This window comes from Falco naumanni, chromosome 13 (genome assembly GCF_017639655.2).
Source record: "Falco naumanni isolate bFalNau1 chromosome 13, bFalNau1.pat, whole genome shotgun sequence".
NCBI classification, from domain to species: domain Eukaryota; kingdom Metazoa; phylum Chordata; class Aves; order Falconiformes; family Falconidae; genus Falco; species Falco naumanni.
In genome coordinates, this window is record NC_054066.1 from 10,928,783 (window position 1) to 10,953,952 (window position 25,170).

At 40.4% G+C, this 25,170-nt stretch overlaps 1 protein-coding gene across 4 annotated transcripts in view; it reads left to right on the forward strand.

The window, feature by feature from the left end:
* NYAP2 (neuronal tyrosine-phosphorylated phosphoinositide-3-kinase adaptor 2) overlaps positions 1–25,170 on the forward strand; it is a 147,103-nt gene that overhangs the window by 50,888 nt on the left and 71,045 nt on the right. For all 4 annotated transcript variants that reach the window (XM_040613745.1, XM_040613743.1, XM_040613742.1 and 1 more), the window contains one exon: positions 13,099–13,397. In XM_040613745.1, the coding sequence (XP_040469679.1) occupies positions 13,099–13,397 (299 nt within the window). The remainder of the gene's footprint in view (positions 1–13,098; positions 13,398–25,170) is intronic.

Below are 25,170 nucleotides of genomic sequence, written 5' to 3' on the forward strand. Positions count from 1 at the left end.
TTTTTATGGAAAACAGTACCGTTTGTTGATACCCAGGTCTACCCTTGTAGTCCTGACAAAGCACATAAAGTATTAGTTGGGAAGGGTCCAAGCCTGGCTTTGGCGAAGGATGTGATGTGACCATCTGTGATAATGGGACAGAGGCAACTGGGCAGTGTAGTCCTGCTCAGGTTTCTCAGGTTTGTAGTGGTTTTTTTTCAAACTTGAGACATTATGCTGAATTTGACCCTCTGGTTTCAAAAGCAAGATGTGTGTTACAGCTTAGATGTTTTCTTCCTACAACCCTGCCTCTGAGATCTTCATGACTTTGCAATCAGATGCTTCCCAGCTGAAATAAGTAGTTGGTTTATATTCTGACAACTGCTGTAAATCTTTCATGGAAGTATTATCGATGTCTTTTAAATGGGATCTTTAACTGCTCTTAATTAATACATCAGTATTAATATAGGAATTTGGTCTTTCATTTCCTGGATCTGTTTCTGTTTTGTTTAATAACATAAAGAAATATAATAAATTCCAAAGACTTTCTGTTTTCTTTTCAGTTCATCAGCCATATTTAATGTTTATGTCATGAGAGTGAAAAATGTGGGAAAAGAGTGGATTTCTAACTGTCAATCCTGTACTACTTGTGCTGTATGCAAGTAAAAAGGTCTAATAATACACTTAGGGATATGTCTGGCTTTCCTTTTTCTGGTAAACGCTAAGTGAGAATAAAATCAGTACTGTTCACTTTTCCTATAATTTGAAGCAATCCATTTTCTCCTAGCCTGAAATTCAGGTTATTTCCCAATCCCATTGTGTTCAGAACATGAAGGAAACACTCATCTGTTCAGTCCTAAAAAAGAAAATTCAAATGCAGCTTTGACATGTCTCTTTGCTGATATGGGCTTTCTCTGGTGCACATTGATTGCCTGTCATACTCTGTAAATCAAAGTTATATATCTACATGCCCCATACTACTACTGCTAAAAAGGGATCTAATTGTTTCTCTCTTCAGCTTGAAGGGCAATAAACACAGATTAATAAGCATATGCATAAATAACTCTTCTGTATTATGAAATATTATAATTTGCATTTAGTTTTGTCTGCATTTCAAGAATTATAGATGCTGGCATCTAGTAGACAAGCCAGTTTTGTTACTTCCACAGTAGGGAATCTCTCCTTGGGAGATATTTTCTTTCCTTGATACTATTCTTTCATGAACCCTCTTGAAGTTGATCTGAGTCTTAAATCAAAGCTGTCCTAAAGATTTTACTGGACACACCTGTGAAATATGAACTCCCTTTTAATATCAGAGGATGGATTAAAAACTTCAGCTCAGATCATTCACAGTCATCTTCAAAACACCATAGTTTTGACTTCACAAGTTTTTTTCTCTAGTAGTCTCTCACAATCCTTAGATTATGTTTAGTTTTCCCTTTCAGAATCCAACAGCAGGATTACAGAAGAGGCTTGGCTTTCATTTTAAGAGTGTGTTGTTACTTGTGGGTATAAAGCAAAAATTGAAAACAAGACCACAGGTAACCATATAACTCAAAACCCCCAATGGGAAATATGCTGGTTTCTCCCTTTACCTCTGTATGTATTCTAGAAGATGCTTATTAGAGCTGCAATAATGTATTTGTGCTGCTTCTATCTTTCTTACCTCTAATCTCCTTTTGTTGTAAAGCAATGCATCCACTGGCTAATTAACTAGGTGCTGATAGGCTTTATTTACCAATTGTTATCTCTCACTCTTTATTGAGTAAAAAATATAGTATCAAGATTCTAGAGATCAGAATAATGAGCTGGTCATCACAGAAATGTTAACATTTTTGCATGCCATTGTAGGTAGCCTAGAAAGTAATTTCCCAGGCAAATTCAAGAAGTGTGTGTGCAAAGTCCAGTGTGGTTCATCCTTCCTAGAACTCAGTAGCCCTTTACTGCAGTTAGTAAAAGAGATGATGTCATGATCTCTCTATAGGTATCTGATCTGCCTGATCCAGTACTAGTCATAATGGCCCCAAAATGTTTGGGTTGAGGCTGCTCTGATTTAAGCTTTTTATCATGAGACCGTCTTGAAGGATTTTTTTTTTTTTTTTTTTTTTTTTTTTTTTTTTAGCTTAGCATTACGAAACTTGGAGTGCTGGGGTAGCCAGTCCATTGTGGGCACTGGGCAGCAGAGCAAGGAAAGGGCCAGCCTGTATTCTGGAGCAGAGAACAACAGTATTTTCTTGTTGTTGTGTTTTGGGTTTTTTTGTTGTTTTTTTTTTTTTTTTTTAAGAGCAAAGTTGAATTGCTTTTGCTAAAGACATACAGATATCTGTTTGTGCTGCTTAGTCTGTCAACTAGCTGATTGAGGCTGCAGTACTTGATGGATACATACAAGGTGTCTCTGATCCCCTTAGTGGCTTCAGTTATTTTAAAGTAGACTGCTGCCTGCACTGTAACATTGGAAGATGGAAAAGCTGTTCATATTATGTCAGAGTTATGGTTTCTATATAGAAGACCTTTCAAATGGGCTTAAGTGACCTAGAAATGTACATATACTAAAATTTACCACTAGCAGCTTTACAGATTTTAATAGTAATTCTTGGTGCAAAGCAGCAACACATTATTTTTTTGGTTTGTCATCTTTTTGTAAAAGGAGGTCCAGACTTTGTATGACCCTGGCTGCCACAGATCACCATCTCAGTGCGCAGAAAGCACTATTTCTTGCAAGCTCAGATAATACTTGGAACATGCCACTCAATGACTGACAGCTCCAAAGGGCTGCCTGAGGAACAGAAAGAGTTTACACATTTTTCATACGAACAGCACTGAGCTGATCACCTGTCATGCAGGGAACTAAACGAGTATGTTCCCCTCTTAATTTACCATTACAACATTGAATGCAGGTTACAAGGGTGTTTACTTTTTGTTTTAATGTTTTAATTGCCTAAACAAATCCTCACACAGATTTTCACAATTTGGAAAACCTACTTACTGTTGATTTAGCAAACTTTCATTTCACTGCAGCTTCATAGGCTGTAGTGATGATCCTTTGGACAATGTAAGTATATGTTACTAAAGGAGCATTTAAGCACTACCTTCCTTTGGTGTCAGAGATTGCGGACGTGGTTTTTTGCTCAACCATTTGGCAAAAAGCTACCCCTGCAATAAAAATAAATGACAACACAACAGTGACAAAAAAATAATAATTAGCTGAACATCCCCATTTGTAAAAGTAATTCTGAGAGTGATGAAAATCAGCATGTGCTGATTTTTGGCAACTTTGGCAGTTTATTAGCAGCTTTAATTGCTAAGTTGTCTCTGGTGTTAAATTCCCATATAGGGAGAGACTTTTTAGTAGTCTGCTAGAATTACTGGATCTGGCCCATTAGCTCTGTGCGTGAATTCAGAAGAGAAAAGAATTTCTGTACTTTGAATTTAGACAATTCACCTTGATTTCTAAAGGGAATACATGGACATGCAATGAGTGTATTGGGAGACCTAAGTGTGGAATTGGTTCAGGGGTACTCTGGGTACATGCGTGCTTGGGGCAAGCTATATTTTTGCTGGTTAGTCTCTTTTCTCTTTCAGTGTCCTGATTGAAATCACTATGTCTTAACCACCTATATGGCCATTACACTTGTTTTTCACATGCTCTGACATGCAATAGTAAATCAACTGCATTTCTGAAAACATAATGTCCATTTTGTGCTTATTTCTCTGAACAAATAACCAGCTTCTGACAACCTGGTGAGGAAACTAACCCATCAAGACAGGCAAGGAGTTGTTTTATATTATTTCTTAGTTTAGGTATGAAGTACATTAATATTCTGTTGTGGCAATAAAGACCACTTTGCTGAAAGTGTATAAGCAGAGATATTTTCGAAGCAATTTTATATCTTAGTGAACCAGCCTCTCCAGGCTTTGACACTGAGAGCTGTCAGTACTGATGTACAGGATTTCATGTAGTTTTATTTAGCAAATTGAGACTGTCCGGGGAAGAAAAAGAGAGAGACCAGTGTGTCTGTGTGGAGTGATTCCCTTTCTTGTTTTCTGGGATTATCACACCTGTGAAAAATGTTTCAATTAGGTTTTGGAGGTTTTGTTTCATTTTGTGAGGCACAGACAGATACTCATGCTGTCCAGTTAAATCACAAAGTGGTGACTGACAAATGAGCTGAAACCTTCTCTCCAGAAATCAGAAGGAACAGAGAGATGATAACATGTATGCTTCATAGCACAAGGTTAGTAACGCTAGCTGTGAAGTCAAGGCAATGGACTCCAGCAGCACTGTTTCAATGCAAAAAAGGATCCTCTGGTGAAGATGTGTATGAGTTCCAGCATCTGTGACAGTAAGGTGATGTATGCAGCAGAGATTTATGTAGCTAGGGTAGGGTGAGCTGAAGTAAGTTAAATTTTTTTGTTTCCTGTGTGAAGACCAGTTCAGCATACAGAAACATTGTACGTGAGGAAAATACCGAAGTGAGCCTTGTGCTGTTTTGTAGGAAATTGCACTGTGCATTCCCCTTAAATAAACAATTAAAAATAGAATTCTTAGATTAAAATGAATTTATTCCCATTTAAATTACTGATGTGTAGGTGTGTTTTTAGTAACTACAAACTGGCCCTGAATATCTACGAAAACAGTACCTAAAATTGTACCTGGAATATTTGGATATAGAGAATACAAATCCATGAGCTTTGCCATGTGCTGAGATGTCTGGAATCAAAATTGCCCTATATGAATATAGCAGATCTGGAGCTGCCAAAATAAAAACATTTGCATAAAATTGGCCCTTCAGTGGAGCCTGCATCCTGTCTCATTCCTGCTGTGACTGTGCTACTGAGACCTCCTCCCCAGCTCTGTATACCAGGTAGTGCCTCTCCCTTTTTATCTACTCACATGGCTTTTATAAAAGAAAACAGAGAGACAAACCAGCCCAGGGAGTATATTCTAGACTGAGAGTTATGAATTACGGTATTATCAGCAGAATTATGTGAATAACTGGAGTTTCAGGTCATTATTTGAACAACAACAACAAAAAAAAAACAAACCCTGTACATTTTGCTGTGGATCATGCTGAAGTGAAATTTGTGAGGGGTTTTCCTCCAGAAACAAATGTTGTTCTTCCTATTTGCTGCCAGGTCAGGATTTAACTCCTTTTTCTTTGGGGTGGGAGGCCATAGAAAGCATTTATTTAAACCTTAATTTCCTTGTATTTGTGCATGGATTTTAAAAGGAAAGTAGTCATGTTTGCTTGAGGGACTCAGAAGAGCATCTGTACAATCACTGTTTGAAATAAGACCGAACCTGGAAAGGTTAGACACAGTGTAATATCTCAGCAGGCACAGTGCACTTGGTTTACAAATTGCTACTTCTGGAGTGTTGAAACATTTCATTCATTTGTCTGGATTTAAACTTTTCTCAGCATCTGATTCACAAAAAGGTTTTTTTTACTTTTCACATATTTTCTTTCCATTAGAACTGTTCCACTCAAAACCAAAGCAACATTTCATTGCAAAAATCCACAAAAATTATTTTATATTTTATGTGAGGTATATCCCATATCTCATTGAAATATTTACTTAGTCACAGTTACTTGGGCATAGTGGAGTCTGCGCTGTGTGATCTTCCACTGAATGTGACAAAAACACAGCCTTATTCTAGCTCCACCCATTTTTGACAGGATGCAAAACCCCACTCCATTAACGTGAACATGCATTTGCACTCAGTTTAAACATTGCATATGGCTGATGTCTAATTCTAGGTGACTCTGAACATATGAGCTTTCATTTACTGGCTTTTAGCTGTGCATCTCCCATGCAAAATTAAAAATGTCTGTAGTCATATAAAAGCAGAGCGCTTTTCACTCCTGCCTGTTAAGTGTCCCCTGTATTCACAACTTACAAAGCCTTCCATATGCATCAGTTAGTCACCAGTCATACACGGGGCTGGAGCACTGGAGACCCTGTGCCCCAGATACAGTAGTAACTGTTGGTCCTCTGAGGTAAGCAACATCAGGCCGTTGTGAATGTTCAGCCCAATGTACTTGCTGTTAGTCCCCCATTTAAGAGGCAACCTACTAAAGACAGGAGTAGAAAGAACTTCTATTCAAACTCATGAAACGCACTTTTGTTAAGTTTTCTGGGGGTCAGAAAAGTCCTTACTCCTTGGTTACTCCTTTCCAAGCTAACTTATGTTAATTTGTTGTAAAAATAGCATACATAGTTTTTATTTATCAATGTTTCTTATAAAGTGTTTTGGCTTTGTTTTGATTTTGATTTTTTTGTTTCTTAAACTCCAACTATTGCTAGCATTTTCAACCTTTTGCATTACAAAAATAGCTGACTGTGGAGCATAGTAGATCATCACATGAAATTAGGTTATCTGGCATCTTATGGAAAACCTGTTGTGGACAATCTTGGTTAGTTTTGCTTTTATCATCCATTGTGCAATGCACAGGAATTACAGGTGTCTTTTGGTTGCTCACCAAAGGTGCAGCTACAACACATGGTGGTTCTATTTGATCTGGAGAACCTTCTGCATGCAAGATTCAGTCCTGTCACAGATGGCAGGAGCCAGACTCTCAACAGCAGCAGAGGATGCTGTTAGGGTACTGTTACTTATATAGGTTGGCTTGAAGAAATGATCTCCTAGAAAAAAAGCTAGTGTTGGACTATGGGGGCACATCTCTGCAAGTGGTATTGATTAGAATAGACTTGCAAGCGACAAACAATTTCTGCAAGGCTTCCTAGTTATTCCAGTGTGATAATACAGGTACACAAAGAGAGAGTGTCAGCTCATTACGTGTTTGCAGGATCAAACCCTGGGCCTGTGGGTTTGACAGGTGTGATAAAAGAATAAATTTTATTTTATAGGCTTAATGTATTCTGTGTCCTGAGAGGCCTGACTTGTTAAGCAGCACCTGATCTACCTCAAAAGCAGAGGCATATGGCAGAGGCAAGATGTCTGATGTGCACAACCATGTCAGTTGCTCACTTTAGGTTGTCTTCCAGATGCACAAAATGACTCTTAATTTGACCTTTGTCATGATTTGTTCACACTTGAGCCTGTACCTAGAAGGATGGTAGTATTATCTCTGGATCTTGATGTAAGATCATTGTGAGTAATCTGGAGTCTTTCAGAAAAGTAATGCAGAATAAAATTGTGTATGTACATTCATGGGAAACAAGGAGGGAGACCTCTGAAGTGTAATTTTAAAAATAATAATTAAAAAAATAGACATGTAATTTGTTTGTATGTTTAATTTCTATAGCAAAAATGGTGCAGATTTGTGTAAAACCTTACTTACAGTGCAGTTCCTGAATTCATGATTGTGATCCTGCCCTTCTTTCTTCAGTATTACATTTCATGGTCTGCTGAAATCATGTTTAAGGGGATAAAAATAGTATATCTTCTGTTTTTTTGGCATCCAACCTCTAATTTACAAATATAATTTATGCTAATCTTGAAAGTGCTTCTCAGATACAAAGTAAAATGTGTCATCCTTAGTATATGTGTGTATAATTTATTCTGATGGGGAATAGACATTTCAAAACCATTTCAGCCCTTTATACTCGGAACATTTGATATGAACAGAGGAGCTGGGTGTTCATTGCTGCAAGAGGAAGGAAGTAGTTAAAATAACAGTAGCTATTCTCTTAACCTAAAAAAGGTAGATGCACCAAGGGATGAACTGCTGTTTGCTCAGTCAAACCAGCTCATATGCAATCTTTGAGTTAAGTATTTTTGTTCCTTTTGTATTTTTGCTGATGATTAGTCTTTTTATGATGGACTTATAAAAATCTTCCTACATCATCACAGTTAATTTTCTGTGATTTTTCTTCAGTCTGTGACTCAGACGGCTTCCCTGATGGGTTAGATGCACATCATGCCAGGGTAGCACTGTGTGGGCTTGCAGCTAACTCCCCAGAGCAAAGATGACTGGCCATCCACATGCATTGTTTGCTCTGTATTTCATAGTTCTCCCCACTATTGCAGAGGAGCCTACAGAGACCCCCAGCTCAGTTTCTGCTAGCTAACAAGCCAGTGTCTGTGACTGCGTCTTCCTGAAGCGCAGGAAGAGTGAGCAGGTGCTATTGAAATGCCTTCTCTTGGTTGTCTGGAATTTCAAAACTCAGAAGGATGTTGGTAGACACAAACCTGCTGTGGTCCCAGACTGGGGTATATCACAGCAAAGAAATGGCAAAATACCTTCAAAGATGCCACGTCAACCACAGAGTACATGCCCCTTCCTCATGCTTAGGAGGTCAAGTCTTCTAATCAGCTGTAGTTCCCCTTTTGAACTTGGGGAGAAAAAGTCATAAAATCTCATGTAAAGGAGCACAGAAGGAAAAACAGAGACTGTGCAAAGATAAGAAGAACTACCAAGTGGTTCTTGGTGCCTGAGGCATGAAATTAATCCATTGTAAGTTTGAACCAGCAAGAGAATTTCTGGATGAATACCGAGAACAAGGGTAGATAGATGGCTGGGAAGCAAATGTAGCTGTAGGGTATTCTTACTTTTTGGGACTTAGATATTCCCAGGCATTCTCCTACTCTTTACAACTGCACTGAGGGATTTACTATTCCCCATTGTTTATAGTTACAGCAGTAACACCAAGTAAAACAAAAGTTTTCACACAACTATTAATTTATTTTCCAGGAATTATTCCAGGAAAATTTCCAGGAACATTGTTTAGTGGTGGACCTGATAGTGTTAGATTAATGGTTGGATTTCATAATCTTAAAGGTCTATTCCAACTGAAGTGATTCCATGAATGAATTCAATTTCTGCCTGGACCAAGTAGTGAAACTTCACAGCAAATTAAAACTGTTATTTGCAATGCTAAGTCGGAACAGTGCAAATGAAAGAGACCGCACCGACTGAGGCAGGCAGTCTCTGGTTGCTTTTTCTTTGCCTTGTATTTTTCAGTAAAGTGATAAGAGGTTATTTTTCTTAGTTTTCTAACTTAACAACTTGAAAATATATTCCTAGTCAATAGGAACATTACGACTCATGGCAAAGCAATGTGGAAATGACCTTGTCCGTACTCTGCCCATTTGGAGTACTCTCTGTGTTCATTTTTAATATTTAGTCCTCCTTCCTCTATAACTTGCCCTCTTGCGATAAAATGAATAATATAAAAGACTTTTCCTTCTGTAGTTCTTCAAACACATAAACAATTCAGTTATTCTGTGTTGTAGTTTGGTCAATGCTCCAGTGTTTACTTGTTAGAACAGAGCAGGCAGAGCACAGTAAGCTGAGCTGTAATGTGTCCAGGACTGTGATGATTACAGTTTATGTGCAGGCAGGCTGATAACGCAAGTAAGAGCAGCAGGGTCGGTGTGGTTTTATGCCAGTTCCGACCTCAGAAATCTCAGCTGACAAGTAAAACCTGTATTGGAGATGTAACACGACTCATCAGATCCATCACTTGGAGCTCTTGTTCATATGTTAGAAATGAAAGCTGAAATCCACTATTGCTGATTAAAGGCAGATCCAACTCTTCTGGTGTTTGTTGTAATAACTCAATTCCAGTACCGCGTGGAAGAAGGATGGGAAGTTCGCTTGCTTACCTTTCAGTGCAGCCAAGGAGGGAGCATATAATCGGGCAGCACTCGATGGTCTACATTGGACTTATTAGGTAGGCTCTGGAGAAGTTCTGTAGCATCCTGTCTCTGAAAGAAGAGCTGCTTCAGAACTCTCTTCTTAAGGGTGTCTGGAGCCAACCCCGCTGCAATGCCCTTTTTTCCACCCACTGCACAGTCAGTCACTGGACCTAGGCAAATGCCAAAGTGCATTTTCAGCACAAAGTCAGCTTTGCTGTAAGTGTGTAATGTGAGTGATTGTATGATTATTTTGGTTTTCATATAATTCATGTCTCTCTTTGTAGACAAATGTCTTGCATTTTTAATGGTTATTTGAATGTTGTACATAATTCTTTGTCAGAAAAGCAGTTGAACCTGGCCAAGTTCAAATTGAAACTTCCCAGAGGAATAATCCAAACCTGTATTTCCATATATATTAATAAACTGTGTAATACTTGCAGCAACTCAATACAGTTTTGAAATGAGATAGAACTCATTATCAGTACAATGAGGAGCACAGGCTCTTTCCTGTCAGAAATAATGGAGTGAGATCTACCCAATTACTTTCCCTCGCTGTCTCTGTAGTCGTTTATGCAGCAAGGTGCATATAAATCTCTCTCAGCCTGTTGTGCTGTAGTGGGACATATACCAGCCCCAGCCAACTCCTGTGGTTGCAAGCAGTAGGAGTACGTAAATAAATCCTTTAATTCTGTCTGGTTTCATGATGTAGCATCAGCAACACAGTGCATTGCAAAGCTGTATTGCACGAGTCCCAGTGGAGCTTCAGCACGCTGCTGCCTGAGGGTAGGGGATGCCACATTTGAAGTCTGCCATCCTGCTTTTGTGCTTGTGCTTCAGGTATGAGTCTGGAGTGACTCCTTTCTCTTTGCACCACGGTGGATTTAAGTCTGTATTACTGAGATGTGAACTTGACACTCCACCCAATGTTACACTTGCACTTAGTCAAGCTGTCCTAGGAAACACCTGCTGCCTGACACTCAGGAATCACTACCAGCACAAGTAACAATCCTAAGCCTTTTGTGATGAGACCGGGGTCCAGGAGCTAGAACTAGAGGCTAGACTTCTTCAGCCTGGAGTTTACAGTGCCTAACCATCAGCTGAAGGTTGGCTCCTATGCTCAAAGAGAAATGGAATCTCTTAAAAGTGGCTGACAAGAGGGAAATGGTGTCCTGCTGGTTTTGTCTAGTTCCTGAGCAGAGGATGTAGAATATCAAGACCAGATTTATTTCAGCCATGAAGCAGAACAGCAAGGTCTGTTCCTATCTGTATATCCAACCTCCCTCTGACCTGGCTATAGGCTGTTTATTCTGGAGTAAGTGTCAAAAGCTAGTAAAACAGATTTTCACCCATGATGTTGAAAGGAATTCAGTAAAGAATGAAAAAATTACGGGAAGGAAAAAGAAAGGACATGATTTAATTATTTAATGAGATAGTTCCTTTAGACACTGGACTTATGTTTTGAAAGTTTTGATTTCTGGAATACAAGATGCAGCACTTTGGCAAAACCAACATGCTTCGTATAAACACAGTATTGTGTATTCCTAGGAAAAGGGTGAAACCTATCCCCTCCGTGAAATCTGTGCAAGTCCATCCAGAACAGAAACTGCCTTATAGCATGTGGTTTATACACGTCCATGCAGCAGTGAAGTAAATGTACTAATTAAATAGTGTAACCTGATAAGAATTTTAATGTCAGAGACATGACAAACTGAAATTGTGTTTGCTAAACGTGATTTATCCGATAGACTTAAGGAAGGAAGCAGACTCCCCACCTACGTTCTTCAGCATGTTTGGATAGAAATCTTCTTTAAATAATGTGACAGGCCCTTTTTGTAGTCCAGCGTCAGAGGATTATATTATTTTCAGAACAATTTATGAAAGATTAGTAGAGGCATAGTTAATCATTTAAATTAGGTACAAGTTTTTTATTAATCTTCAAACTAATGAATTCTACCTCTTGATCCTTCTGGCTGGAAATCCCTCTGGAATAGATGCCAATTAGGATTTGGTAATAACTTGGTTACGAACATGGACCAGCATATGCATATGCATATGCATGGCATGCATGTATGCACGTGTGTGTGTCCATGTGCAGGTAGGTGTCAGTGTCCCTGAAGTGTGGCACGTTTGGTTAGACCTGTTCCATTGTTACCAGTGTGGAAAGTGGACCTTTCCACTAGTGGAAATAAAATAAAAATGCAAGGACTATAGTAAGCAAACAGAGGTTCTGTTTTATCATGCACAAAGTTGTGCATTGCATGGTGCCAGTCTGATGCTTTTAGGACAGTTGGATACAGCTTAAGTATTTCCTACAAAGAAGGTGGAGACAGTTATCAGGGAATGATAACTGAAGAATGAAACCTTACTCACTCTTCACATGAACTGTTGAAAAATGTTCTTGTCTTTTAAAGAAGGAGGTGTGTTTCAGTACCAAATAAACTGCACCAGCCCAAGGCAACTTTGAATAGGAAACTTACAGAGGAGCAGACTTGACCCTGCTTAGAGCTTCATGCTGCGTGACGGGGAAATGGGAGGTAATTAGGGCTTTCTGTGCCTTCACAGTTCACATACTGACATTTCTACATGCCCATGGTGGTACCATTTCAGACCACCTTTCAAACAGGCCCATGTTGATCTGTGTGTGTTGCTGAGTTTCTTTGCATAGTCACTGAATTGTCTTAGTTGAAATATGCTATAGGTTTACAGTATAAGCATTAGTAAGAGCTGTTTATCAGAACTGATATGTGTGCATGAGTATACAGGAATAATACCAGGTTCTCAGTCCTGCCATCCACAATACAATGTACTACTTGGTACGACAGCACTTGTTTCAGCTGAGCTTTCCTTCTTCTGTACCTGTGTTTCTGAGTGGCTGGAGGTTATTTTCTTCTTGGTGTCCCACAGCCCACTGCCTTTTCATCTTCTACGCTTGTTAGTCTGATGCTGCTTACGTTGCAGCTTCATGTGGATTTGATGAGATATTGAATGTTCAGTTTCCTATATTCAAGTAATTTTTAGAGCATTTCTTTCTCTTACCATTCTTTAATCTGAATCAAAATGATTAATTGGGCCCCAAGAGCCCCAAGTACCTGAGTGACTGTAGTCAAAGACAAGTGCAGGGGAGTGGGGATCAATATACGATGTTGCATTTATAAAGCAATATTCTTTGCCTTACTTGTAGTCTCTTGTCTTCCTTAAAACTCAGTTCTGACTTCTCAGGCTTGAGATTTGTTCTAAATACAATCTGTAGTCACAATGCCATGAAACCTGAACAAAAGCTTTTCTCAATTTCTTTTAAAATTTTTAGTGAGTGCATAGTGGTATATTTATGTTTCAGTTGTTGGCAACTTATGTTAAAAATAGATTATTCTAGTAGTCATCTTGTTTTAAGAGCATTGCTTGTTTCCAAATTGAAGAATACAATCTACTTATCACAGGCAGAACTGAGACTCTGGTTCCAGGTACAACTGAGTCAAAGGTGGATCATTTACTTATGTGCGTGTTTTCTCTTACAGCATAGGTGGAGAAGTAGTGAGAGGAAATGAAGGAAGCTATGTGGGGAAACATTTCCGCATGGGATTTATGACAATGCCTGCTCCTCAGGACAGACTGCCACATCCTTGCTCCAGTGGCTTTACCGTGAGATCCCAGTCTCTTCATTCTGTTGGAGGAACTGATGATGAAAGTAGCAGCTCTCGTAAACAGCCGCCTCCAAAACCTAAGCGAGACCCCAGCACCAAACTGAGCACCTCATCTGAAACAGTCAACACTGGAACAACAAGTAAAAGTGGGAAACTACCAGACAGGACCGAAGGTAAACACTGTAATTCTTTGGAAAAAAGGTTTTTGGTGACCTGGTGTTAAGTTTATCCAGCTGATAATCTTGCTTTTAAGAATTACTTGTATGTTTCCCTGTCTGTGGGACAGTGCCAGTACAGATACGCTAGATCACTGTTCTTTCAATTTTGGACCAGTGAATAATTGCCAACCTTTGACATTTCTTACAGACTGCACCACTTATATGGCCTTGTTATATACTGGGGAATGAGCTGAATTTATTCAAATGAAGGGGAAAAGAGATTGCTGTCAGATGGCACGTAGGACAATGTTATCTGCGCTGATACCACTCACTATATCACTAGCACTGTGAAAACCACAGCTTTGGAAAGGGTACTCCTCCACAAAGAATACTGCATGGCCCTAAACCTCTACAACAAGGAAATACCATCCAATGATAAAAATTGTACCCGCTATGATATAATGCATTGCCCAAATTTTCTGTTTGCATATGAGTCTACGTTTTCTTTTCCCATTCCTCCCGGTTACATTTCAGACAATACAGCATTCAGAAGAAAATAAACAAATGTGTTGAAACAGGGTATCGCCTCCTGTCCTGGCTTCAGCTGGGATAGGGTTGATTTTCTTCTTAGCAGTTGGTGTAGTGCTGTGTTTTGGATTGGGTGTGAGAAGACCTTTGATGGCACACTGATGGTTTTGGTTGTTGCTGGGTAACGTTTATCCAAGTCAGGGGCTTTTCAGATTCTTGGGTCCTTCCAGTGAGAGGGCTGGAGGGGCATGGGAAACCGGGAGGGGACACAGCCAGGAGAGCTGACCTGAGCTAGGCAAAGGGATATTCCATACCATATGACATCATGTTGAGTACATAAGCTGGGGGAAGGAGGAGGAAGGCAGGGACATTCGGCATTATGGCATTTGTCTTCCTGAGTAACTGTTACTGGTGATGGAGCCCTGCCTTCCTGGAGTTGGCTGAACACCTGCCTGCTGATGGGAAGTAGTGAATGAATTGTTTTGTTTTTCTTGTGTGTGCAGCTTTTGCTTTCCTTATTAAATTCTTCTTATCTCAACCTTTGAATTTTACATTCCTTTCCCATTCTCCTCCCCATCCCTCTGGGTGAGGGGGAGAGAGCAAGTAGCTGTGTGGTGCTTGGTTGCTGGCTGGGGTTAAACCACGACACTTCCTTACTCTGAACTACTAAAGATAAGATAACACTACAGGGATCTTCTCCTTCCTTTCTTCCATGCTGGAAATGCATTTTGTGCAGCAGTAGGACCTACTGTACTCCCTGCTAGGAGAGATCAGGATGACTCTGTTTCACAGTGTGAACTGTAAGAAGGAACCCTTAGGGACAAATGGGTTTGATCAGTGCTGGTCTCTCCCACTGCTATGTTACATATCAGTTTTGACATCCCATGCAGTATGTTGTACTCTTAGTGCGCATCCCTTTTGCTTGTTGTTGTGGCCAGAAATACTTGTTAGTAGTATTCATGCTACAACCCCTTTTATGGAAATCTGATTTTAAACAATCATCAGTGATCAGGATGCAAAGGAATGTGTAATTCAACTGCTGGCACATGTGTCTACAATTGCAAGGTTGAACACAAACACTGAACAAAACTGTAGATTTATTTATGCTGTTGTTGGTAGTTATTTTGCATATGACACCTAGCATTACTTCCATAGCCTGACCTCTACAGTGACCATTATTACATTAAGCCTACTGAACAGACTAACATGACAAATCCAAGCATTAAGTAGCTTCCCTTAATAAAAGCAGTTTACCACAATTTTACTGGAGCAAGCCTTACACAGAAACCATTCAGATTTGTGCCACAGACAGATTTAAAATCTCATAGCAGAAAGTCTCTCAACTCCTATATTTAATACAAAAGAACGCAAGGTACAAACTTCTCAATCAGATATGCTCTGAGGTGAAAGGTGGGAGCTCTTAAGTTACCCAGAAGTATTTAAAAAAAATTATATTTAAAAATATTTTTTAAATTCCTTAATATATATTAGCACTATTTCTTCCTGAGTCTGCATAACCAGAATTATCAAAGCTAAATTAATTTTGTTTTGCAGACAGGGCAGTAAGATAGGCTCTAACGTTTTCTAACTTGTTTAATGAATATTCCTGCAAGTGTGCATTGAGTCACACAGTATACTGTGCTCTTCAGTATAGCTGACCTTGGCATATCTCTAGGATGATTAGAAATGAGGTCTGGTTTACATCTACCCCCCAGCCCTTTTCCTTATTTACAGAGAAGCAAGAGACTTTGACAGCCTTAAAGTAGCAATAATGATAATGATAACTGAAGTGCATCCAAGTATTTTACCAATCTCACAGAAGTTATGGCAGACTCCTTAAGCAGTGTGTGTCCTCATGGAGCCAGGTCTTCTTCAGCACTATTATTACGGAAGGTTCTGAAAGTTTTGTTTCCTTTCCCTCATCTCCTCCTGCCATCTGATATTTGACATCAAGGATGTAATATGTAGTCACGGCCCTTCTGACAGATTTTGAAAGTTGAGATTGATTGACATTTCTGTTTCCAAGGCCAAGTACCACTTTGTCTCGTCCCGCTCTGCTCAGGTTGAGCTTGATCAGTCCCATCACATGATGGTTATGAGTGACATGCATGGTATTGTAATAGTGTTCACTGACAATGGTACTACTACCCCATAGTACTAAGTATTGCAGAGCATCTTGGATTCATTATTCTAATAAATAGCTGAATATTCATAGCATGATCTCTGTAAAGAACTGATGAATGAGTAATACTCCATCACTAGCATAAAAATTCATACAATGTAATGCATACAATGTGTGACTAAATACCTTCATGGAATATTGAGAATCAAATGATACTTCATATATGACCTGTATTATATTCAATTTGCTGGTTTATATGTGGTGTAGCAATGGGCACTTCTAGACTCTCACGAAGTTCCTGGAGATTTTGAATTGACAGAACCCTTGAACTATATCATTTTTTAGTTTGTTCAGAGTATCTGCCCTGTTTGTATGTATCTGGTGTTATATGTGCCAGATTTATAGGGGTTTCATCAAAGAGTTTGATAGATATAAAGTAAGATCAGATTGTAAGGTTTTTTTGAAGTAACCAATCATATTTTAATGTCTGAGATATACTCAAAGGTGGTATGATATGGTGTTTGAGTGAACAGGCTGGATTTCTGAAATGCTTTCCTGTCACCAGGAGAGGCTTTGTTATCACCTGTGCACTCCAAGGTAACAAGTTTGTTTTGATAAAAGAATTTTCACAGTCATCATCTGGCTAGCATAGCAATACTTATATAAAAACTGTGGTCATACGTTGATGAGTATATCTAAAGATGAGCAGCACTAGATGAAAGTCAATTACCTGCAGTATTGAATTGATAGAAACTTTAAACCAGCTTTGTCCCAGAACATGAAATTATTACTGTTGCTCTACAATTAGTTCCAGGCAAATTTCGTATCTGAAATTGTTCCTAGGTCAAAGAAACCTGTGAAGCTCTGATTCTGCCAGTCTGGTTTTTACATGCAAGTGGTAAAGGTTTTCCTTATCTAATAGTTCTCATTCTAGTAGCAGTCTTGGAATTCAAGGAATAGTAAAGCCTTGCCTTCCAGTTTCAGATGAGATAGTCCATAAGAAGCAATGTTCCTGTTCTCTTAGGGAGCTCTTTCGAAACTCAAGTCCAAGAACACTCAGGTTTAACTTTCAGTCACTGTTGTCCGTATTGTACCCAAATATTTGTGTATGCATATGTCTCACACATTTGTGTGTATATGTGATATTTGCAGGCTGAATGGCTACAGCTTTTTCAAGGAACTATGGAAAACAATGATGAAAAACCTTATTGTTTCTCCAACTATTGTGGAATCTCTACAAAGGAGTTGTCACACAATTGTTCCCAGCTCTTTTTTTTTATGGCAATGCAGAATAATTCAGACTATAATGTCTATTCTCTGACCCTGTGGCTACTTTGAAAAAGAATTTGCTACATTTCCTAGGCAACCAAGGGCAGCCTCACCACTCATTTTTATTAAATATGTTTACTTTTTGCTTTTTGATAAGGATCCAATTTATACAAACAAAAGCAGTTACTGATGGTAACATTTGTTCTTTTTCTGATCACGGTAAAGTCAAAATATTGAATCCATCCCATCATAATAACTACCATAACATTAGATTATGTTTTGAATATGAATCTGACCTTACTGCAGAGGTGACAGGAGAAATTTGGTCATGAGCTTAAAAGACCTTTTCCTCCTGAAGCACAAATAGCATCAGTAACAGCCACGCTGGATCTGTACACTTTTCTTATAAGTGTTCTTCCAAATTTGTGGGAGTGTGAGAATCTTCTTTTAAGTTGCAATGACATGTATTAACCCTGTCTCATTGTGCAGCAGTGTGATAATGCTTTGGTTTGGCTGTTTCATCCCAGTCTATCTTGGCTCTGCCTGAAAGAGTGCTCTCCAGCCTGAAGGCCTCATTCTCCTTAACAACTATAATTTTGTGGCTGTCTTTCCACACTTGTGTTCCTTCTTATGCTTCAATATTCCTTTTTTACTCTTCTGGCTACCTCTCATATGCACCCACTGAACGCCTTCCACCCAATGCATTTCTTCTCTCTGACAGATTTCTAGAAAGTTGTTTTTAAAAATGTGGGTTGTCTTTTCTGCAGAGTGTTCAAACTCTGGTAGGAACAGCAAACAAATGTAGCTGTGCTCCATACATTGCACTCTGGAAGCAAAAAGTAAACTGAAAAGGGTAATTTTAAATAATATTTCAGCATGGAAGACATATCTAATCTTGATCCTGAAAGGCTCTTTATTGAGAAAGCACAGGAGTTTAATTAATTGATGTGCTTTCAGTGCTCAATCTTGCAGAAAAAGGAATTAATAAAACAGTATAATTGGTGAATGTAACCAGCCTCAAGCAGTGTTTTTTGTGGACACTGCATGTCCACAAGAAAGGTTTACAGATCCACTGCAGTGCAAACATAAATGAAGAGCTGTAAGTGAATTGCATTTTGAAAGTCAGCTTTTTGTTTAAATCCTGTTTAGTAATACAGATGACGACTACGTTATATAAATATGTGAACATGAAATAGTTATAATGCAATTTTTGTATACATAATATACACATGTATGTATCATGAAAATGCAAGTGGTGTGTGCTTGCATGTACTTTCAAACATGTGCACCCAAGTGCAAATTAAAACTCAGAGCAGCATTTTTAAAATGCTATTCATGGTTGTAATTTTGATCCTGCCAGAGCCCACGGTAAATTGTCTGATACGAAAATGGTTGCAGGAATCCCCACCTCTTGAACCCATTCAATTTGTTTAGTGTTTTCCTTCTGTGTGTCATGTGTAGAAGAAGATATTCTTCTTGCTGCTTTCTAAGCCTGTGCAGTAGAAACCTCTCTCTGTTGCTCAGCCAGGTCTAAATGTGGTCAACTTGTAAGGAAAATTTTCCTTTGGAGAAAAACAATTACAGTAACTGTAACTGGGGTTGCAGTCCAGCTGGTCTCTCTCATAAATCTAGTTTTCTGTCAGCTGGACTGGCGACTCTGCATTGTAAACTTGAACTTCTGCTACTCTCATTAAACCGAACTTGGACTGAAGGGATTTAGCACTTTTGCTGTTTTTTGCATAGTGCTGGTTTCCTTTTATTTCCTACCTTAGCCAATAATGTATTTAACCTGAACTTTGAAATAGTGTCCTCTGCAGTAACCATGTCATGTCCTTACTTATAGCCAGGTCTTATTCCTACATCTTTTCATCTGTGCCTACTAAAGGAAGAAATATCACTCATGCACCCTATTCAGACCTAATGAGTCTTAAAGCAACTGACAGATGAGTTCGGGTGGGTATAGCTGTGGGCAGTTTAAGCTGCTTCTGGGCTATCTGTGTGGCCTCCTGCCAGATGTGACAACCCAGCGCCGATGTAGCAGAATGCAATATTTTAGGAATGGATCTTTGAGACACAGATGCTTCTGCACCGCCTGGCTGCTGGGCAGGAGCTGTGGCAGGGGAGTGGGGTGGGCAGGTCTGGTGAGAAGCATCCTGTGGCAAAGTTTGTCAGAGCCCCACGCGGTAAGCATGGGGCTCATGTGGATGGTTTTTGCAGCGTGCTCCCTCTTAGTGAGGGCCAGTTGTCACTGTGGCTTGAGATGCTGCTGCAATGCTGGGGTGTGGGTCGGTGAACAGGGAAACGTCAGGCTGTGTGGCTGTGCCAAGATGGGGTGTGCTGCCTTCTGAGGTCTAGCCTCCGAAGCATCCTCCCAGGGCATGGGCTCCTCAGCCAGGTGCTCGGCTGGAGCCCCTGTGTGCCATTGTGCCTGAGAGGCCTGACTGTTTGGGTGTTGTGCACTGTATGATTTTTAGCTCATTTTCCTCTTTCCTACAGCCTGCTCTGTATTTTAAGCACAGCATTCTGACACATGGAAAACTCCAGCTCGTGTCCACATTAGCTATACAGGCATAATGCAAGCCGGTATTCAGCCACGTGTAAAGCAGTGTCTGTTTTCCTTCACATACCTGAATCTGATTCTCAATCTCAGTGCTGCATTACCCGTTCTTTTTTGTACACTGTAATGTATCTCTTGGGGAATGTGAGGTTTGAGGGGGCTTAACTTGAAACTGCACACTGGGAGAAGGCAGCTGGCAATGATAGAGGGAAAAGTCAAAGCCAGCGTCAGAAAGCACATGCCCTGTTGTCAGTAGAGTGAGGTGGAGCTGGCTTTTAACTACCATACAAGACTCCAGAGAACTGCCCTGCACGTCCAGCTGGCACAGCTTTCAGCAGCACTAGAGCAATGCAATCTCTACTAGAAACCTAGACCTTCCTTCCCTTTGTCCAGCTCTGCATCCCAGCAGCCTCCTTGCTGCTGCAGTGGTTAAAAGGCTGGAGGACAGCACTGACCTGACTTCACTGTGGGGCTGCCCAGCAGCCCCTCTGCTCTGCTTGGCCCCTTTGGTTGCTGAAGCAGCTTGTTCCCACTGACCTGTAGCAGGAAGGACACAGAAAAGAGTTGGGTCTATTCTGTAGCATTTAATAGAGTAGAGATTTTCAGAGGCTTTGCTTTTCAGGGGGTGGAGGGGTGGGTGGTGGTTTTTCAGTGGTTTTGGGGTTTGGTTTTCTTTGGTTTTGCTGATCTTTCTGTTTGTCCCTCCCTGCAGCTGTCAGTTTTCAGATTGCTGCTCCCAGAGCTGGGTTACTTTCCTGCTGCAGCCCTTCATCTTTCCAGGTCTATTTTCTGGTCCCTTAGATAAGGGAGGGCAAGGGGGAAGGAAGGAATGAAAACAGCCACTCTTATAGCTGTTATAATAGCTTTCTGCGCAGAGCAATGAGCACAATGTGATTTTTGGAGGGATTTATAAACAAGTTTTGAAGCCACAGAGGGAGTATGTTCTTACCCTCAAGGCACATATGCATACTCATTAGCGTTAATGGAAGCTGCAAGCATTGAACAGAAAATAGACCATGCAGTGGTAAAAGACACGAAGATCTAGTTACTCACTTGGGAATTGCACTGTGCCCAAGACTTAGCAGTTGGTACTTTAGCTACGTTGTGCTAGTCTATCTTGTGTACTTAGTGTCCTTTTTTTTCTTCTTTTTAATTTAACAGAGTTGCTTTATATATTCCTCATCTCTCTCTTCAAATTAGAGTGTTGCTCATTTGCTGAGAGATACTGCACCTATGTAAAAAAGCACAAAATTAAATGTGTAGCCCCCCTGCAGTACAGATATCTCTCTGCTCTCAAGGGTGATGGAAGCTGTGATGTTCTTGATAATGGAAAAGTCTTAATAATGCAAGTTCAGGGAGTGCTGTGCTGATTCACCAGACTGACTGCAAATGCAGCTAGTACAGAAGGAGGCTGCCTGCCCTAGGCTAAGGCTAGTAAGCCCTGCTAAATGCTTGTGACTCCTGCTGAGCGTGCGGGCTTTTCTGTACTGTGTACCCGAGTGTTTCAGGGCTCAGGAGAGATTATAAGCCTGGTGGCAACCCAAGATCCAAACTGCACTTGTGAATTCACGCCATTCTGCCTTGGAATTAGCAAACCATCTAGGACCTCAAAGCACTCTTGGGTATAATGCAGGCATGCTGAGCAGGAGACTTTCTCCAGGGTGCTGCCACGCTGAGGTCGCTGACTGTATAGGGTCACTGTAGTCCCTAGAAGCACCAACAAGGGAAGGAAATGTAAGCCAGTTATTCATGCAGTCAGCTGTGATCTAGGAGTATTAGCACAGGTTTCACAGCATATGAAAGTCACTAGGCTGCTTTTAGAGCCAACCCAGCCCTGGAAGTACTTCAGCTGTGCTCTTGAGGTGTCTGAAACAATAACCTTTACCAGAAAGACTAAAAAAGAAGAGAGAGTTTCTGAAGAAAGCGATCATGTGGCTGCTCTTGTCCACTGCGTGGTTCGTCTGCAACCTTGATAGACAGCCCCTATGTAACTGGAAGGTTATAGTGTCAATAAATCCATTTATTATCATCAGGTCACTGTATGTCAAGCCTGAAATACTGCTATAAAAAACTGTAAGTCATTGTATTTGTGACTGTATTTAATTTTTTATTTTGTTTATACCTCAGGGAACCATAATAACAGGGCCTTCTCAGCATTTCCACCTGCGAGCTGAAATACTATGAAACACTAGCTATTTGCATTATTTTACATCACTGAATGTTCTGAAATCAGGGCCAGGAGAGGAGGGGAGGAGAAATCTAGGTAATTCCCTTGCCTCATTTTGACAGTCCTTCAGAATTTGTTAAGTAAAATGAAATGCCCATGGAACTACAACAATGTATTGGAATACTCATACTACGTTTTGGTTTTCCATATTGTCTTTGGCATGTCTGTTAAAGGCATTGTGCACAAATGAGTAAGGGCTTGAGAGATCAGACTGAAATCCTGAGGTCCTTGTTTACTTCCAGAGCTGGTCTGTGATAATGGGGTGAGGCATGACTGAGCTCTCTACACATTTCCTGCCATAAGGTTGATACTGGAGGGGAAGGGTGCGTGTGTGTGTGTCAAGCACCCTACACCCACATTGGCTTTACTGGGAACACATAGTGCTCAACAGAATCACATCTCAAGAGATTTAGTTTCGCTTCAGGTGAAGTCCTCATGGCTACCCTCTATTTTATTGGTATTTTCCTTCCAATGCCTGTTTGAATGTAGTAGTCTTGGTCGGTGCACTGTTGTGCTGCTTTCGTCTCTTCCACTTGGCTTAATGCTGGATGACATCAAGCAACATATACCTGACATGCTACAACTGTGTTTGGCACTTCATGCTTTTCAGTTCATACGTGTGCAAACAGTGCTGTGTTGGGATAACGTGCACAGTAGTGACAGCTCAAGAGAGCGCAGCTTCCTTGCAATGCCATCAACTGAGCCTTGAGGTCACAGTCTACCAGCCTGGGCTTTCCACAGATGCACAAGGAGGGAAATAAAACAAGCACACAGAAATTTTTGTGCTAATTTTAGTGGTCATAACTTTGAACTGCTGGCATGTCAAACAAGAAGCACATCCCCCAATAGCCAGTATGATTTGCAGCTGGCTGCTGGTTGAGGGTGGGAGAAGGCTTAGACATAGGAAGTAAAAAGCTGGAGCATGGTGTACTTATCATCAAGAGGCATAACTTAATATCCATTTCCAGTGCAGTGGTATAACATTCGCCATGGCTTCCATTATTTCTCCCAGATAATCATGAACAATACTCTGCTTTCAAATTCACAACCAGCTTGCATGTAACAACTGAATAATTCCAGCTTCTCTTATTCTCAGTAGTAAAACAAAATCAGTACAGGACTCTAAGCAGAAACATACCTTCAAAAAACTCAACTGTGTTGGGAGCAGTATAACATTTGGGGGTTTGTCCCTAACAGTGCTTTCTGGGATGAAGATTTCTGGCATTTTCCCCTTCATGCATGACTGCCAAGGGAGCTGTCTCCCATTTCCTCTTGGTAGAATACTGAAGGATGGCTTGGCTATAAATCTTCCCTTAGGATCGGTGTGGTGATGCCACAAGTCTCCTCAACTGAGGAAGTCTTAATAGGGTTATGTTTTTGCTTATTGCGGTGGAAGTCTCTTAATACTTGGATTTTGGTGAATAAGATGGTAAGTAATCCTTTGATTAAAAGGAAAAAAAAAATCACAACCAAAAAAAGCAAACAGAAATGTGCACCAAGCACAAAGTTGAAGCTATACCAGTAGTGTGGATTCAAAAACTTTTTAATATGTCTAGCCTGTTTATTTTCTTAAATATAAGGTTTTGCAAACAAAAGCTTTGAAGCACAACATATTCTATGGTTCTGAATTATTTGTTATTTTCTGTTAAAGATGAGATAATTTTTACAGCTGTTGTGGATAAATATCTATGGTGACTAATCGCCGTAAGATCCCAGTGCTGCAAATACATGCTTGCATGTGAGTAAGTGTTATGCCAAACGGAGACTTCTGTAGATACTACCAACCACCTCCCAGTGGTGTAAGTGGGGGAGCAAGGCTCTTTACAGCTCTGCCACTGGCTTGGATGACCTTGAGCATTTCATTTGGCTCTCAGTGTCCCAGATTTCTCCTTTGTAAAATAGAGATAGTGCAAGGGCTTTGTTTTGTGCAGTAGTTTGCAATCAACTTATGATCAGAGTATTTCTGCTCACAGTCAAAACTTGGGCTACATGTGTGTGAGTGCTTTTGTGAACAGCAGTGTAGAAAGAGGCTTTTGAGCAGAGAAGGGAATATGTGAAAAAGACTGTCCTTGCTTAACATGACACTCTACAAATGTGGCAGGGTTTAATTTGTGAACTCAGGGCAGTCACTGTGGAAACGAGGACTTCAAGCAGCTTCTCAGCATAGGAACTGCACAAGTTCCCTTTCCTAACCTCCTGTTGGTATCACTGATTCTGCAGTGCATGAATAAGATGGCAAAATCTGGGCTGGAATTATGGCCCTGCTCTGTGAAATACTGAATGCCGTCAGTTTACAGCACAGCCAGTCCCAGGAGATGGTAAGTAACAACCCCCCTCGGAGCTTAAGCTGTTCTGTGCTGTCCTCCACCAGAGGCTGTGCGTCAGTGGTATGGATGAATTCCTGCAAAGAGCTTTGCTTCTGAGCAACAGCAAAATGAAGCAGGCTGTAAACACTGGGTTATAGCTTCTGGTTTCCTGTAGTGGTGCAACTGCTCAAAGCGTGGGTGCCTCCCTATGTCCTAATGACAGTGAGAGTAGGTGCTAGTTCAGTCTCCATGGGGGACTTCAACAGCTGCAAGATAGGATAAAAGAACATTTCTTGCAATGAAAAGTCGCTTGGCAATGGAAAGGATAAGAAGATATGTTATCTGAGAAAGTTCACTGGGATAACAGTTTCCTCAGTCACTGGCTTTTCAGTGGCAAAACCAGCATTGGCTTGTCCCTGCATCCATGGCATTGTGTTCTGCACTTAGCTGAACCATCAGGGCTGGTTTAGGGGCTGCACTGCAAGGTTGGATGGGTCCAAATTATATTAAATGGGAAGGAGAAGGGAAAAATGGAAGGGAAGGAGAAAAGGGGAAGAGGAGGGGATTGTTGTGTGTGTGTGCTTACTGCAAACACAGTGTGGGAGAGAAGGAAATAACAGTTCATTCATCTAAAGAGCTTTTAGGAGCAAGTGACCTTGGTGCTGTCTCTCCAGTCATGCTCTGGTAGTTGATGCCTGCTTCTTCCCGTAGATATGGGCTAAGATCTTTTAGCCTGTGGTACTGCTCTTGCTTTAATTGCCTTTCATTTACCTCAGCTT